Genomic DNA, 13,435 nt, shown 5'->3' with positions numbered 1-13,435 from the left:
GGAAACTAGTATCATCCGCATTCCATCTGAAATGACATTTATCCACCCCCTTTGGCTAAGTCCAATGGTGCGGCAAAACATCAAATTTCACGTAAAATGTGATGCAATGGTACGTTAAAATGTTATACCGCCAACGCAATTTTTATAAATTTCTCTATTTATGCAGTCAATTTTAATAATATAGCGTATGCTCTGTACCCCATAGCTAGTGGCGGCCAGCAAAAAAAATCCAAATAACTTTGCACGCCATTGTCAGTGGCGGTTAGAAATTTGATTTAATTCAATTAATAACCTACACGCTACTCCCAATGGCGGTTAGAATTCAATTATTATTTTCCACCGGCCACTCCCAATAACGTAATTTATGCAATTACCATTCTATCCTACCCTTTCAAATAACAAAAGTGGATATTATTGTTGCACGCCAATATCACTGGCGGGTGCAGAACCAAACCATTGGGTTTGATTTCGCTATCCCAATAACGGTATCCACTGTGCTATTGTGGTTTGGTGTTTTGCTGCACCAAACCATTGGACTTAGCCCCATTGGACTTAGCCTTAGAGCATTCCCAATGCAGGTGGTTTTGGGGGGTTTGTGACTATAGTCACTGGTTTTTGTGAAAAAGGGCGGTTCAATGCAGAGGTGAAAAACTGGTGACTATTTTCCCCATTTGAAATGAAGGTGAAACCTTCCACTGAGATAATGGCTGACTTGTTAACTTCGGATGGGATGTTGGATTCCATCTCGTGTGTGTGTGTGTTTTTTTTTAAATGGGTTTTTTTTGACGAAATGTTTTATTCCGTCTGCATGATTTTTTGACTTTTTTTGGGTTTTTTTAAATTTCAGACGGGATGTTTTATTCCGTTCGGAACGTTTTTTCGATTTTTACGTTCAGACGGAATCTAACATTCCGTCCAAGATTAATATTCACTTTTGCAACAGCTTCACCTTGCTTTTCACCGTTTTGGTGAAAAGATGGGGAATAAGTGCCTACGTGGAAGTGATAAAAGCATTCCCAATGCAAGTGAAAAAGAGGGAGATGTGAAAATTTTCACCTCATTTTTGTGCAAAACCAGTGCCCAATGCAGAGGTGAAAAAGATGGTGACTATTTTCCCAAGTCATTCCCAGGCTGAAACTTTCAACCATGATAGTGGCTGACTTGTGAATTTCGGACGGGATGTTGGATTCCGTCTCGTGTGTGTGTGTTTTTTTTTTAAAAAATCGGTTTTTTTTCGGACGGAATGTTTCATTCCGTCTCGCGTGTTTTTTTTTTTTAACTTCAGACAAAATATCAGACGGAATATTACATTCCGATATTACATTCCGTCTCGATCAAAAAACCTCCAGACGGAATCCAACATCCCGTCTAATTTTTTTTTTTCCACCTTTGCATTGCGCAGCTTCACCTTACTTTTCACCAAAACGGCGATAAGAAGGAGAAAAACTGCCTACGTGGAGGTGATAAGAGGGGGAAAAAATTCACCTACATTGGAAATGCTCTCAAGATAAATATTCACATGACCACCTTATAACTTCCCCACCTGAAAATAGTAATCTCTATCCCCAATACCTAATAAAGTAATCCACGTCAGCCATTTTGCTATTTTCTCGTATAAAACTGGCGCCAACTTCATTTCACTTCACTCCACTTCTCACTTCTCACTTCTCATTTGACACTTCCTCATTCTCTATCTCTTGCGATCATGGTGTTCCAAAGGAGTCTATTGAAGAAGACGTTGGAATCAAAGAACAAGTTTTGTAGATTCTCATCGGTTTCTGCTCCAAAGATTCCACCTTTTGATTACGAACCGAAAAAGTACAATGGCCCATCAGCTGATCAAGTTTTTGAGAAGCGGAAAAAGTTTCTTGGGCCTTCTTTGTTTCATTACTATCAGAAACCTGTAAGCATTTTGCTAAAAAAAGATTCTTTTTTTGTTAGTTTAGAACAATGTCTTTCAATTGAGTGTTTATCTTTATGTTGTCTCCCTTGATTTGTCTGTTGATACTGAAAATGTAGGTTCTTGAAGATTTGTGGATTGAGATTGAGATTTTTATTGATCTTGATTCACAATGCTGGTAGAATTGAAATGGTTATGGTTCACAATGAAATAGTGGGTGCCCATAGTTGTTTCAATTTGGTCTGGATTGTTATTTTGTGTTGCATTAAGGATTAATTAACAGCGCAAGTGAATCTGCATACATGTACAGTTTTATTTTATTGATTTGTTATGGTTAGGGAAAGGGAAAGGGAAAGGGCAAATAGATATATGTTGGTTTTGAAATGATTTGCCAATGGATGATTGAGTAGTTGAAGTAAGCAAATTTTATTTTATTACACTGGACCTATCTGTTTATATTATAAAAGGGAAAAGATTGCATCCTAAGGCAGTGGACACTAACCCCTTTGAAAACAAGAGGTAGTGGGACTAGTGGCTATTGGGTAGGAACAGAGGAGTGCAATAAGATTTTTCTAAGAGGTCAAAGGTCAACTACTCTATTGTATTTATCTGATTACTTGTTTTGCTCAAAAAACCAATTATTATATTTATAGTATGAAATTTACATATTCCTCGTAGATCTTGATTATGTACATCTAGTAATATTGCATCTTCATAGAAATTTCAATGTTGACTAGGAATTAAGTACACATTTCCTTGTATGAGTTCCTTTGACATTGTTTATGGTTCTTTCAACATGTACAGCTCAATATCGTTGAAGGAAAGATGCAGTATTTGTTTGACGATACTGGGAAGCGTTATCTCGATGCATTTGCTGGAATTGTTACTGTGTCCTGTGGGCACTGCCATCCAGAAATTGTGAATGCTGTCGTGGAGCAAAGCAACCTTCTCCAACATGCCACAACTATATATTTGCACCATGCTATTGCTGATTTTGCCGAAGCATTGGCTTCAAAGATGCCTGGAAACCTGAAGGTGACCCCTCATTTGGATCTTTATATAGTTAGGATTAGCTAAATTTCCATATTCTAAAACTAGATGATAGGATCGTATCTTACAATCTGCATAGGATCCAAGGCATTCTGCAATACTTATGCAACACCACCTTTTCCAGTTTCCAAAAGCAAAACAACTTTTCCCTCTAAGCCCTTTATTTCCCCAATAAATTCTTCTAAGGATTTTGAACATTTTGTTCTAGTGACTCATAAATTTAAATAAGGGAACACTTTTAGTGTTGATTGATGATTTGATAATAGTCCTTTGTCACATTGCCTCTCACATAATATGTTTTTCCATAGATTTCTTGGTTCGAAAATGTTAGCTCTCAATGCACAAACCAGATATCAATAAAACCACCATCGTTTTTCAAACAATATATGCGTTTAATAATTATATTTCAAGAACTATTCTAGACACAATACCACTAATTCACCTGGGAGAAGTTCAGGTTGTATACTTTGTCAATTCTGGAACTGAAGCAAATGAACTTGCAATGTTGATGGCGCCGGTTATATACTGGTAATCTTGGTATGATTGCCTTGAGAAATGCATACCATGGTGGAAGTGCAGGAACCATGGGATTGACAGCTCTAAGCACTTGGAAGTACCCAATACCAGAGGTTTGTATTTTCTAATCTATCGCGGCTATTCCTTTGCTTTTTGGTGTATGAAATGCACAGTTGACTAAGATAGTTTATGAATGTACCTCCTAAAGGCAACTGTTATTACCTCTCAGCTATATACTCTCTGAAATTTGTGCAGGGTGAAATTCATCATGTCATAAATCCGATCCTTATCGTGGAGTTTTTGGCTCTGATCACGAACAGCTACGCCAAAAGATGTTGAAGACCACATTAACTATGGTAGTTCGGGGAGAGTTGCAGGGTTTATTGCAGAAACTATTCAGGTGGGAGTTGATTGTTTGCAATAAGAACTAGTTTTAGCCTTTATCATTATGCTGATGGGGACATTGATAATTTACTTTGCTAATAATTTTCTCTTCATGTATACTTCAGGGAGTTGGAGGAGGAGTTGAACTTGCTCCTGGATACTTGAAACTGGTGTATGAAGTTGTGCGTAAGGCAGGTGGTGTCTGCATAGCTGATGAAGTACAAACTGGATTTGGTCGTACTGGAAGCCATTACTGGGGATTTGAAACACAAAATGTCATTCCTGACATTGTCACCATGGCAAAGGTTTGAGTCTCAACTCTTTCCGACAATGGCATCAAATTTTCGTTTTACAAGTGTTTATTTTAAAAGCTCTTGTATTTAACTGAAAGAACATCCAGTCTTTGGCATCTCTTTATTACAGCAGTGGGCCCTTTTAACAACATATTTTTTGAATTTCCATTAATTGTTCTGTACAGGGCATTGGCAATGGCTTACCATTGGGAGCTGTTGTGACAACTCCTGAAATAGCAAATGTATTGGCTCAGAAAATTCTGTTCAACACTTTTGGTGGGAACCCTGTATGTTCTGCTGGTGGACTTGCAGTGCTTAGGGTTATTGAAAAGGAAAAGCCAGGCACATTGTGCTGATGTTGGCTCTCATCTAATTGAGCGCTTGAAATCTCTTCAACAAAACATGAAAGTAAGTTTTATCCTTTATTATTTCACCTCCCCGAGGCATGCTATTTTTCCACTTGCTGGTTGGAATGGATAAAATGTTTACGTTGTTAGTTAAGGTTCATCATTGGTTATAATTATGTGATGACTCTGCTCATTTCTTGCAGCTATTGATGTCACTGATAGACGTCTAAGACATAATGTATTCGTTGAGTCTCATATTTTGCCTTGATCTTGTTTCTCAGTTATTGGAGATGTAAGAGGGAGAGGCTTAATGGTAGGGATAGAACTTGTGACTGATAGGAAAGAGAAGACACCTGCCAAAGCAGAAACAGCAGTTTTATTTGAAAAGCTTAGAGGTAGTATGTTCAGACTGACTAAATTTGAATTGGAACATGTTCTATCATTGTTCATCCTTTTGACATATTTATTCATCTTGCATTCTGTATGTTTCGAAGAGCTGGGAGTGCTGGTTGGCAAAGGCGGCTTACATGGAAATGTTTTCAGAGTAAAACCACCCATGTGCTTCAACAAAGACGATGCTGGTAAATCCCATCTTACACACAGTCTATCTTAATACTTCTACCAGTGTTTTTCTGATTTTGACTCGGAATCTATGTGCAGATTTCTTGGTGGATGCATTGGACTATGCAATCTCTAAGATGTGAGGATTGGCAAATTCCAGAAGTTAGATTCTCATGAATAAAATCTTGTGCTGAGGTTTCATTTGAATATGTATCTGCTATGGAATTTCTTGCAAGATTAATCCTCTAGTGTGGTCCAGTGAAATGCATGTGTAAAGGTCTGAGTGTCTGACGTGGGAAATCAGGATACAGAATTATCTAAATGTTCTCAGCATTAGATATTTAGGTGGTGTGAAATCCTCCAATGGTATAAAATCACATGGCTTCCAATTTTATCAGAGAAATCTGTTGCCTAACCCAAATTTCTCTGATGGTCATTATCATTGAACAGCTACACGTATAGTGGCCCCACGCACCTTCAACAGGGGAGGAAAAGGCCGAACCTGGTGGTGTGTGTAAACCCAAATTGAAGAAATGAAGCTAAATCTGAAGTGGCCTACATAGACGACTAGTTACTCTGTAAAAATTGTTCTGGAACCAGCTAACCACAAAAAGGTTGGGCAGCAGACGTGTTGGAAGAGTCTATAACAAATAATACATGGAATCACACTGGAGATAATCTAAAAGTTAGTAGTGAAAGCCTGAAAGGTAAAAACTGACACTTCAAGAGAAAAAGAGTCTGTCAAAATAATTTAACTGAAACAAGTGCAATCTTATAGTGAAGCCATCTAACAGAATCAAAAGATTAATCTACACAACTATACATAGGGCCACGGGGAAGTCATGCTATCCTCATTGCAAAATGTGTATGTTAGTATGTTACTACCAAATTTATCACAATTGCGTTTCTTTCCATTTCTCAATTCCTTTTCGGTTTCACCATCTATTAAAAGCAGTACACAGAAGCAGTTTGGATAGGATGCTTGTATAGACTACCAGATTAGTAGGCATTCTGACTGCCTTGATACGTGTGCCTTCATGCAGAAAATAAAAACTGGTAGTGAAGTCAGGACAAAGAACAATTTCTTTTATTAAAACTCGAGAAAAGAAAAAGAATCATTTTTTTTTCTTTCATTTTTTTTCTCTTCTCTTCTATAGATGATATACACAATCGCATAATTGTTACAATGATACAATCAACCATGTTTCATTAAATTCTAACAATACCCGCAATTAGTGGCCTGGACTGTTCCTCAGAACAACTCACAACATCCTGCGTCTGATTCAGCAACAACTACTAATGTCCGCAATAAAGGAAAGCATAGCTGGGCTTGCCTGGGATCACTATACTCAAGTTGATAACCAATCAGGTTGCATCAGAAAATCAATATCCTCGAGTTGATAACCAATCAAGTGATGGCATCAGGAAAGTATAGCTGGATTGGCTGGGATTGAATTCATCTGAGCATCTTCTGAAGATCAATCACTTGTTGCCGCTGCTCTGGTGGTAACGACCTCAACTGCTCCGGTGTCAGACTCTTTACTTGCTCCAGTAGGGCTGACTGCACTTCAGGTGCCAGCTGCAACAGTAACAACGTAAAAAATCTGACAGTATGGTCTATGGCAATATGCACTGATGCACATATACACAAAATAAAATTTCTTTTAGTAAAAAAGAACAAAGAAAATACAAGCACTAATCAGCCAAACATGAGATTGTATGAAGTAACACATCCTTCATATCACGGTTAATGCAGGACTTTGAGCAACTGCAGGTAGACTAAAGTAGTTCAGATATGCTTTGAGTGTAGTCATTCAGATTAATATTATCAAACCTCGACTGAAGTTGAGGTTCAGGTCTTACAGAGATGTATAGTAAATTTGCAATGAAGCAGTCCCATATATTTAAGATAGCACAAAGATAATACACACCATCAGCATGCAAGTGTGGAATCTAGTTTTCAAATTATGTAAAATCAAATTTTCATGAGTTCACTTTTGACCCAGGTCGGTACAGTCTAAAGATAATAAAATTAATAGCAAAGAAGCAGTACCTGCAACATTTGGTCGTTGGAATTCTGCACCATTTCAGGACTTGGCCCAGATTCACTTGCAGTATTAGTGTTCTGACTCACCATGGTACGTATGGCACTCCTTCCATCTTCTAACTTTGCTAGTTTGGATGGATGACGAGCCGGTTCCATATTATTACGAGTCATACCTGTTTGGCCCAGTACCCCCAAATGCAAGTTTGAATTACTTCCAGGGACCCATCTTGTTTCATTTGTTACTTCAGAAGATTTTTCATAGTTGTTATTACCAATCTCTGGTAGCCCAAATGTTGTCATAGAATTTGACGAACCAGGCTGTTGCTGAACAGTTACAGAAGGGGAAAAGAATATAAATGACAGAAATAACTAAAACTCCCTGGAAAACTGTGTCTACTGCAACTAAGTCCTTGTTTTGTAATGCAAAAGTTGTCGCAACAGAATCTGGGAAATCTAAGTCGGACTCTATGTTCAGAAAGGGTCCACTAGGAATAATGATAAAATGTTCCGTTACAAAAAGGATATGAAATTTCATCAAACTTTGCAACTAATTAGTACTTGCAAAATTTTACAAACCGTGACATGATTTAGGAGCAAAAGGTAAGGTCAACCCCCTGTAAATATTGGATCTAATGGACAAAAACCTACGTGTTGTTACACAATCTTTTGCAGTATCCAAGCAGGGCTAAATTGCTAAATTGTATAACAAGAATTGAGAGGAGCTCCCCAGATGGGTTCACCAAAAATAGAACAGCAATTCTGCACTTTTTTTTAAGTCAATACCTACTACGATCAGTACAATACACTAAAAAGTAGATATAATGTGTTCATTGCAATTTATATGAGCAGTTAATGTTTAAAAGAAAAGAGAACACTTCAAAAGTTCTCTTCATCCATTTTGTGCTTGGCTATTTTTTTTAATGCTTTTCTTTCCCATAGAAAACACTATTAGGGTACTAGAAGCCTAGCAGGCAGTGAAGCTATCTTAACTAAATCAATAGAACAAGTATCTCAACACCGTATGAAAAAAAGGAGAAGAAGGAAACATAACAAAAATAAAAAGTTCCATTGAGAATAATCTTTTCTTAACATTAAACAGAAGAGAAACAAGATACTAGTATATGAACAAGGACAACTACAATATTCTCTAACAGTAAAGTTTGGCACCTGAAAGTTCGGTTGTGATAATAGAGGGCGAGGTATAAGTGAATGGTGAGTAAGCGTGAGGGAAAACATTCTGAGTATTATTTGCAGCTCCTACAGGTCGAGGGATTATGTAACAAAGGAGCTTGCATTTGCTGTTCGTGCACTCGATGATTCCAATGCTGGAGGCTGTGAATTAGTAAGAGGTTGTACAGATGGGACTGTCAAAACTCCAGGTTGGGATGGCATTGTCTGTGGGAAAGGTTGATTTTGCGCTTGCTGGGGATGCTGAATTCGAGGCTGTGTAGGAGCTTGCTGAAAGGGAAGGACTGAATGCTGATTATTCCTCGAAGCATTTTGAGGTTCGTGTAAACTTGGTATCATCCCTAGCTGCGTCTTATTCTGTGCTAGAGAAGATTGTACCGAATTGGCGGAAGCCCTGCTAGCTTCAGATCCTGTGCATGCCATCCTGCGTTGGGGCTGCAGGACTGAACTAGGCGACTGTCAATATTTGACATCTGTAACTGCAACAGAGAGCGTTAAATTTTTATAAAGACATTATTTAAGTGGGTATCAAACAAAAGATGACAATAAAGATTGAGTACAAACCACTTGCGGAGATACCATCCCCAGCATTATCTGTGCCTGCAAAATCACAAGAACAAAGTTTTAGATTGCTACTCTGTATCACTACGAGATTAATAGACATTATGACAGAGTATACAGACAAAACAGACAGAAGAAGTATGAAAACATCGAATTTAAGGGTTTTGGAGCATGTGAAATTCCAAAAGGTACCTTAAGATCGAAAACAGGCATGTGCGTGGTTGATACTTTGAAGTGGGAATTATTTGAAGGACCCACAACAAACTTCTTTTGATATATCATAAAGGAGACGGAGGAGTGTGTGCATGATTTGGTGGTAATGAAAAAATAAAATAAAATAGAAAAAGTGAGGGGATGGGGCAAAGAGAGTCGGATATTTAACTGTGACTGATGGTGGCGCCAAAACTACGGTTACTTGGGCTAGTGTATGGACAAGCTTCAAAGTTCCAGATGAGATGAGTCCTAAACCTCCTACAGTAATATTCACATTATTCAGCATACTATAAACAAGAAGGGGTGTAAACAGGCTGACTTTGGTCTGCCCTTTGGCAATTCAATTTTCTGTAAAACCATACAATAACACAAAGGGGATTAAGGATCCCTCAAAACTTATTTAAAAGGGTCTCTCAATATCTATTTAAAGAAACATCAACAACAGACAACAACCTGAAAAAGCGCTTTTAGGAGCAATGGACATAACGAAAATAGTTGGCGCGCCAGCTCCCTGTTTTGCGTAGTCATTACCTGTATGACTTAAATGTCAAAGCAGAACGAAAGGGTGATTTTATAAAAGCACACGAACAGAATAGAAATTCCCACCTTCATCTCTGACATAATATCATACAATTGTTTCCTCGACATCTTAGCGAGATAAAGCGTCAAAGGATCACTGGCCAAACCAGACTGACTTTGCAAACCATTTTGCATTGAGCGCATACTATCAGCCTGCACACCGCCCAAAGCTCCTGCCATGACAGATGCAGCAGTAGAAGATAATGGGAGACCAATTGGCTGGTAGAGAGCAGAATCCCCAAGGATCGCAGGGCCACCTGATGATTTTTGCGCATCTGCTATATATCCATAATGAGCTTCCATGATTTGGTGATATACTTGATATCAAGTTGGACACAAATCAAATAAAGAAAAATAACAGAGTAGTAATCTAACCAGTATTGGAAGTCAACCCTGGCCCTCCACGACCCTGAAAAAGATGAAAAAACAAATGAGCACACCTTTGTTTTTGTTACTATAATTTAGCTAATAATTTTAAGTGCTTATGCTTGAATAATATCACTATGAAAAGGTTCTCTGAGTGTTTGTTTCCTCCCCTCAAATGATATCAGAGCAAAGAGACTATCCTCTAACTCAGTCTAAACATTTCAACAATCATATGAATACTTAACAGCATTACAAAATTGTTCAAATTCATCAAGCATCATGACAAGTACAAAATCATATGGAATTGCATCATAGAAAAGAAAGTAAAAGTGAAGCGAGCATCAACCACAGTATACAAGAAAGTAAAACATGCATGAAAAAAAGCTAATAAGCTTTCAGGTATATACGCATAAAATTACCTGTTCACGGTTCCTGTCGGAGCCTTTGTCATTTTCAGCAAAATCAACTCGTAACTGACGTCCATTGATTTCATAACCCTGAAGATTACGGCGTGCACTTAGAGCTGTCTCTTCATCCTTATACTCACAGAACCCATAACCTTTAGGTTTACCAGTTTCTCTGTCGATGACTAATCTGAAACAAAAGATCGTGAATGAGAAACAACAACACCCTTTCACATTCTCATCTTTCACAATTCACAGTAGAGTGAACTAGTTACCACTTATCGAAAAATATATTAGTCCATCAAATTGCAACTACAAACAAATTCTTTATCACTTTGAACCAAGCTCATTGTTTCAGTTAAATTTTCACTTCAACAAGTTAGCAGAACAAAGCCAAATCAATAAAAAAAATAAAAAATGTTCCTATGCAATTGCATCCATTGCAATATTAAACCCCAAATCATAAATAACAGTTTACAAAAACAAAAAGTTAATTTCTTTATTGGATTCAAATAAAAAGCAAGCCAACAAGACAGTGAATAAAGAAAGGGCCCAGACCTGAAAGAAACAACGGGGCCAACTTCTTCACAGATTTGAATAAGCTGTTCTTCACTTGCATCATATGGTATGTTACCAACTGCACATATTCAAAACAAAAGTATATCTAAACATAAATCTGTAAATCAAGTTTAAAAAAAAAAAAAAAAAAAAAAAAAAAAAGTTTAGTTTTTAGAGAGATAGGCAAGAAAGAAACGTACCAAAGACACAGCGATGTTGAGAAGGGTTGTTGGCCATCTATCATAAGTTGCCAAATGTTATAGCCCACATTCTTTCTTCTTCTTCTTCTTGGAAACAAAGAAAAAAAAGACAAAGTTTGGTTTTTTACTGTTTCTGTTCTTCTTTCGTCTTAAGTGAGAAAGAGAAATAATTAGGATGCGTATTTTTGTCTTAATTTCGGTTTAGTTTTTGCTATCTCGGGTTTAGGCATTTTTGTGAAATTGGCAAAAAATCTGCCCATAGAGTAGTACTCTTTCAAAAAAAAAAAGTTTTCTCTTTTAGTTAGACTCCAAAACCATGTTTCAAAAGTGTATTTATGTATTTATTAAGATCAAGTGTGTTCTATACTTCAATGCGTACTTTAGCAATCTAGCACGTGTCTCCTTTCGAAGCACTTTTGAAGTCGGGGTGTCATTTTTCACATGATGGAATTCTTGGTGAATGATCATTAATTCAATCAAATAACAACAACTTGATTATAGTTCATGTCTTGATGCTGAAACACCAACACTACTCACTTGGATAAATCAATTTTTGTGTGGTTTGATGGAGAATATGTAAGTTATATGGCTCTTTCACGTAATGCTCCTAAGAGTATAAGTTCATCTTACACAATGTTTAGAGCACTTGTTTGGGTGTTCCGGTATATCGCTTTGATAATGTCAATGACTTCACAAACCTATTATGAGAACGAAACTTCACACGAATGTCAAGCACTTCTCAGATATTATTTTTGTCTTTCAATATTTTTAGGACCCCTGTTCATTCAATTCTTGTGTATCATAAGTTGTTAACATAGTTGCTTTCCTCTAATTTTTTAAGCAAACTTTCTACTTATGTGTCTTCAGTAGTTGCATATTATTGAAACCACAAACAATCAAGAAGCAACATTTATCCGTTAGTTTATTCATGAGTGCATCGCAAACCATATATTACAAAGGCCGATTTGAAGAACTAAAAAAGATATATGCTCTGAAGCAATTTCAAGGAGTCCATGGCGAATGAGTTGAGTGTGCCTCTAGTGATCATGGCCTTATATGCTAACCTCTAGCTATTCATTCCCTCCCACCACAACTGCTCCATTGATTATGGAGTCGTTCTTTCTAACCTTAGAAATTATGTGCTCTAAATGGAAAATAGAATCACGCTAGTGATATCACATTTATTCCTTCAAGAGTCGCTCTCTTGAATATCGAATACTAACTTTCCACCAAAAATAAAGATGTTAATTATCTCGATTTTGGCAAAGGACAAACAATTTAAACATCAAGATAACAACATCACCTTTCACCAATTCATTGCCTCTTCATCTATTGTTTGTTTCCGATTTAAAATGTTTACCTTTCATCAATGTGTTGCTTTATGTTCAAGCATTCATGTCATTGCCTATGTTTATTCTCGTTATCAAATACAATAGTTAGTATATATATGCACAATGCAAATCATAAGGTGTAGTTCTCTACATAATATATACACCCAAACTAAAAGTTCAATTTTGTTTTATTACATCTATCAGAAAACCGTGATTATAAGATCTTAATTTTCTATTTTTAGGAAATAATTGCAATAATCTTTCATATTTTTAAGGAAATAATAGCTATATATTCCAAATTGAAAGAGGTTTCCTTATGAATTTGTGGGGTAATTATGAGATCTTTCCTATTTAAAGATAGTTGATATTAATTTAAAGATAATCAACGCTTGCAATTGATGGACTCTCATAGTCTCATTAGAGCTTGCCAATCAAGTAGATATCAGTGTCACCACAAACTCCATTAGAAAATGCCACATATGAGAGAGAAAAATCCTTCCCTCGAGACTACACATTTGGTAGCAAATTTCCGAACACACACACATGAACACATCAACTACATCACAAATAATCTATGGAGGCACAAATTGTAACAAGCAATATAATTCGAAGCATTAAATCTATTTCCTTTTAACTCTACCTTAATATTCAACTTGATTGCGTACTCTATCAGTCTATCCCATATTCCCATGCATCCCATTCCCAATCCCCTATGAAGTTCAGGTGTCGTTCAAGCAAAAGCCCCATTTCCACTTAAGGTTTTGGTCCAACACTTCACCTGATCGAATTCTTGTTGCATTTTCATTAAATCAATCAAATCAAACCAACTTGATTATAGGCTCCCAACTCCTAACTCCCAAGCATTTTCATTTTTTCCAAACCTATATCGCCCCCAACTCCTGGGTCATTTCCAGTGCTCCCAAAAGAGTTGTTTCCA

At 37.0% G+C, this 13,435-nt stretch overlaps 1 protein-coding gene and 1 pseudogene across 2 annotated transcripts; one reads left to right on the top strand and one right to left on the bottom strand.

Annotated features, from left to right (window-relative positions):
• Window positions 1-1,546: 1,546 nt before the first annotated feature.
• LOC147490402 (alanine--glyoxylate aminotransferase 2 homolog 1, mitochondrial-like) lies at window positions 1,547-5,443 on the top strand (annotated as a pseudogene). The gene is made up of 9 exons (XR_015200453.1): window positions 1,547-1,903; window positions 2,705-2,935; window positions 3,408-3,579; window positions 3,722-3,866; window positions 3,976-4,155; window positions 4,329-4,551; window positions 4,772-4,885; window positions 4,985-5,071; window positions 5,151-5,443. The product of XR_015200453.1 is annotated as an alanine--glyoxylate aminotransferase 2 homolog 1, mitochondrial-like (transcript).
• Window positions 5,444-6,111: 668 nt separating this feature from the next.
• On the bottom strand, window positions 6,112-11,382 carry LOC147490401 (cleavage stimulating factor 64-like). Its single transcript, XM_086565309.1, has 11 exons — window positions 11,168-11,382; window positions 10,968-11,046; window positions 10,425-10,599; window positions 10,015-10,048; window positions 9,667-9,914; window positions 9,514-9,591; window positions 8,851-8,886; window positions 8,707-8,765; window positions 8,374-8,653; window positions 7,105-7,467; window positions 6,112-6,630 (listed from the first exon to the last, which is right to left on the bottom strand). The coding sequence occupies exons 1-11, from the start codon at window positions 11,202-11,204 to the stop codon at window positions 6,508-6,510; spliced, it is 1,512 nt and encodes a 503-aa protein (XP_086421435.1). The 5' UTR covers window positions 11,205-11,382; the 3' UTR covers window positions 6,112-6,507.
• Between the last annotated feature and the right edge of the window lie 2,053 nt (window positions 11,383-13,435).

Source organism: Coptis chinensis, chromosome 6 (assembly GCF_015680905.1).
Source record: "Coptis chinensis isolate HL-2020 chromosome 6, ASM1568090v1, whole genome shotgun sequence".
Classification (NCBI taxonomy): domain Eukaryota; kingdom Viridiplantae; phylum Streptophyta; class Magnoliopsida; order Ranunculales; family Ranunculaceae; genus Coptis; species Coptis chinensis.
Note: the sequence above shows the minus strand (reverse complement) of the source record. Positions and strands in the feature narration are given on the sequence as shown.

What these genes read in the sequence shown, in the direction of transcription:
- LOC147490401 (XM_086565309.1), bottom strand. Translation starts at nt 11,204, where the DNA reads ATGGCCAACAACCCTTCTCAACATCGCTGTGTCTTTG. An exon ending in GGCCCCGTTGTTTCTTTCAG is followed by an intron (nt 10,600 to 10,967) that starts GTCTGGGCCCTT and finishes CTTTTGTTTCAG; the next exon opens with ATTAGTCATCGACAGAGAAA. An exon ending in CCGACAGGAACCGTGAACAG is followed by an intron (nt 10,049 to 10,424) that starts GTAATTTTATGC and finishes CATCTTTTTCAG; the next exon opens with GGTCGTGGAGGGCCAGGGTT.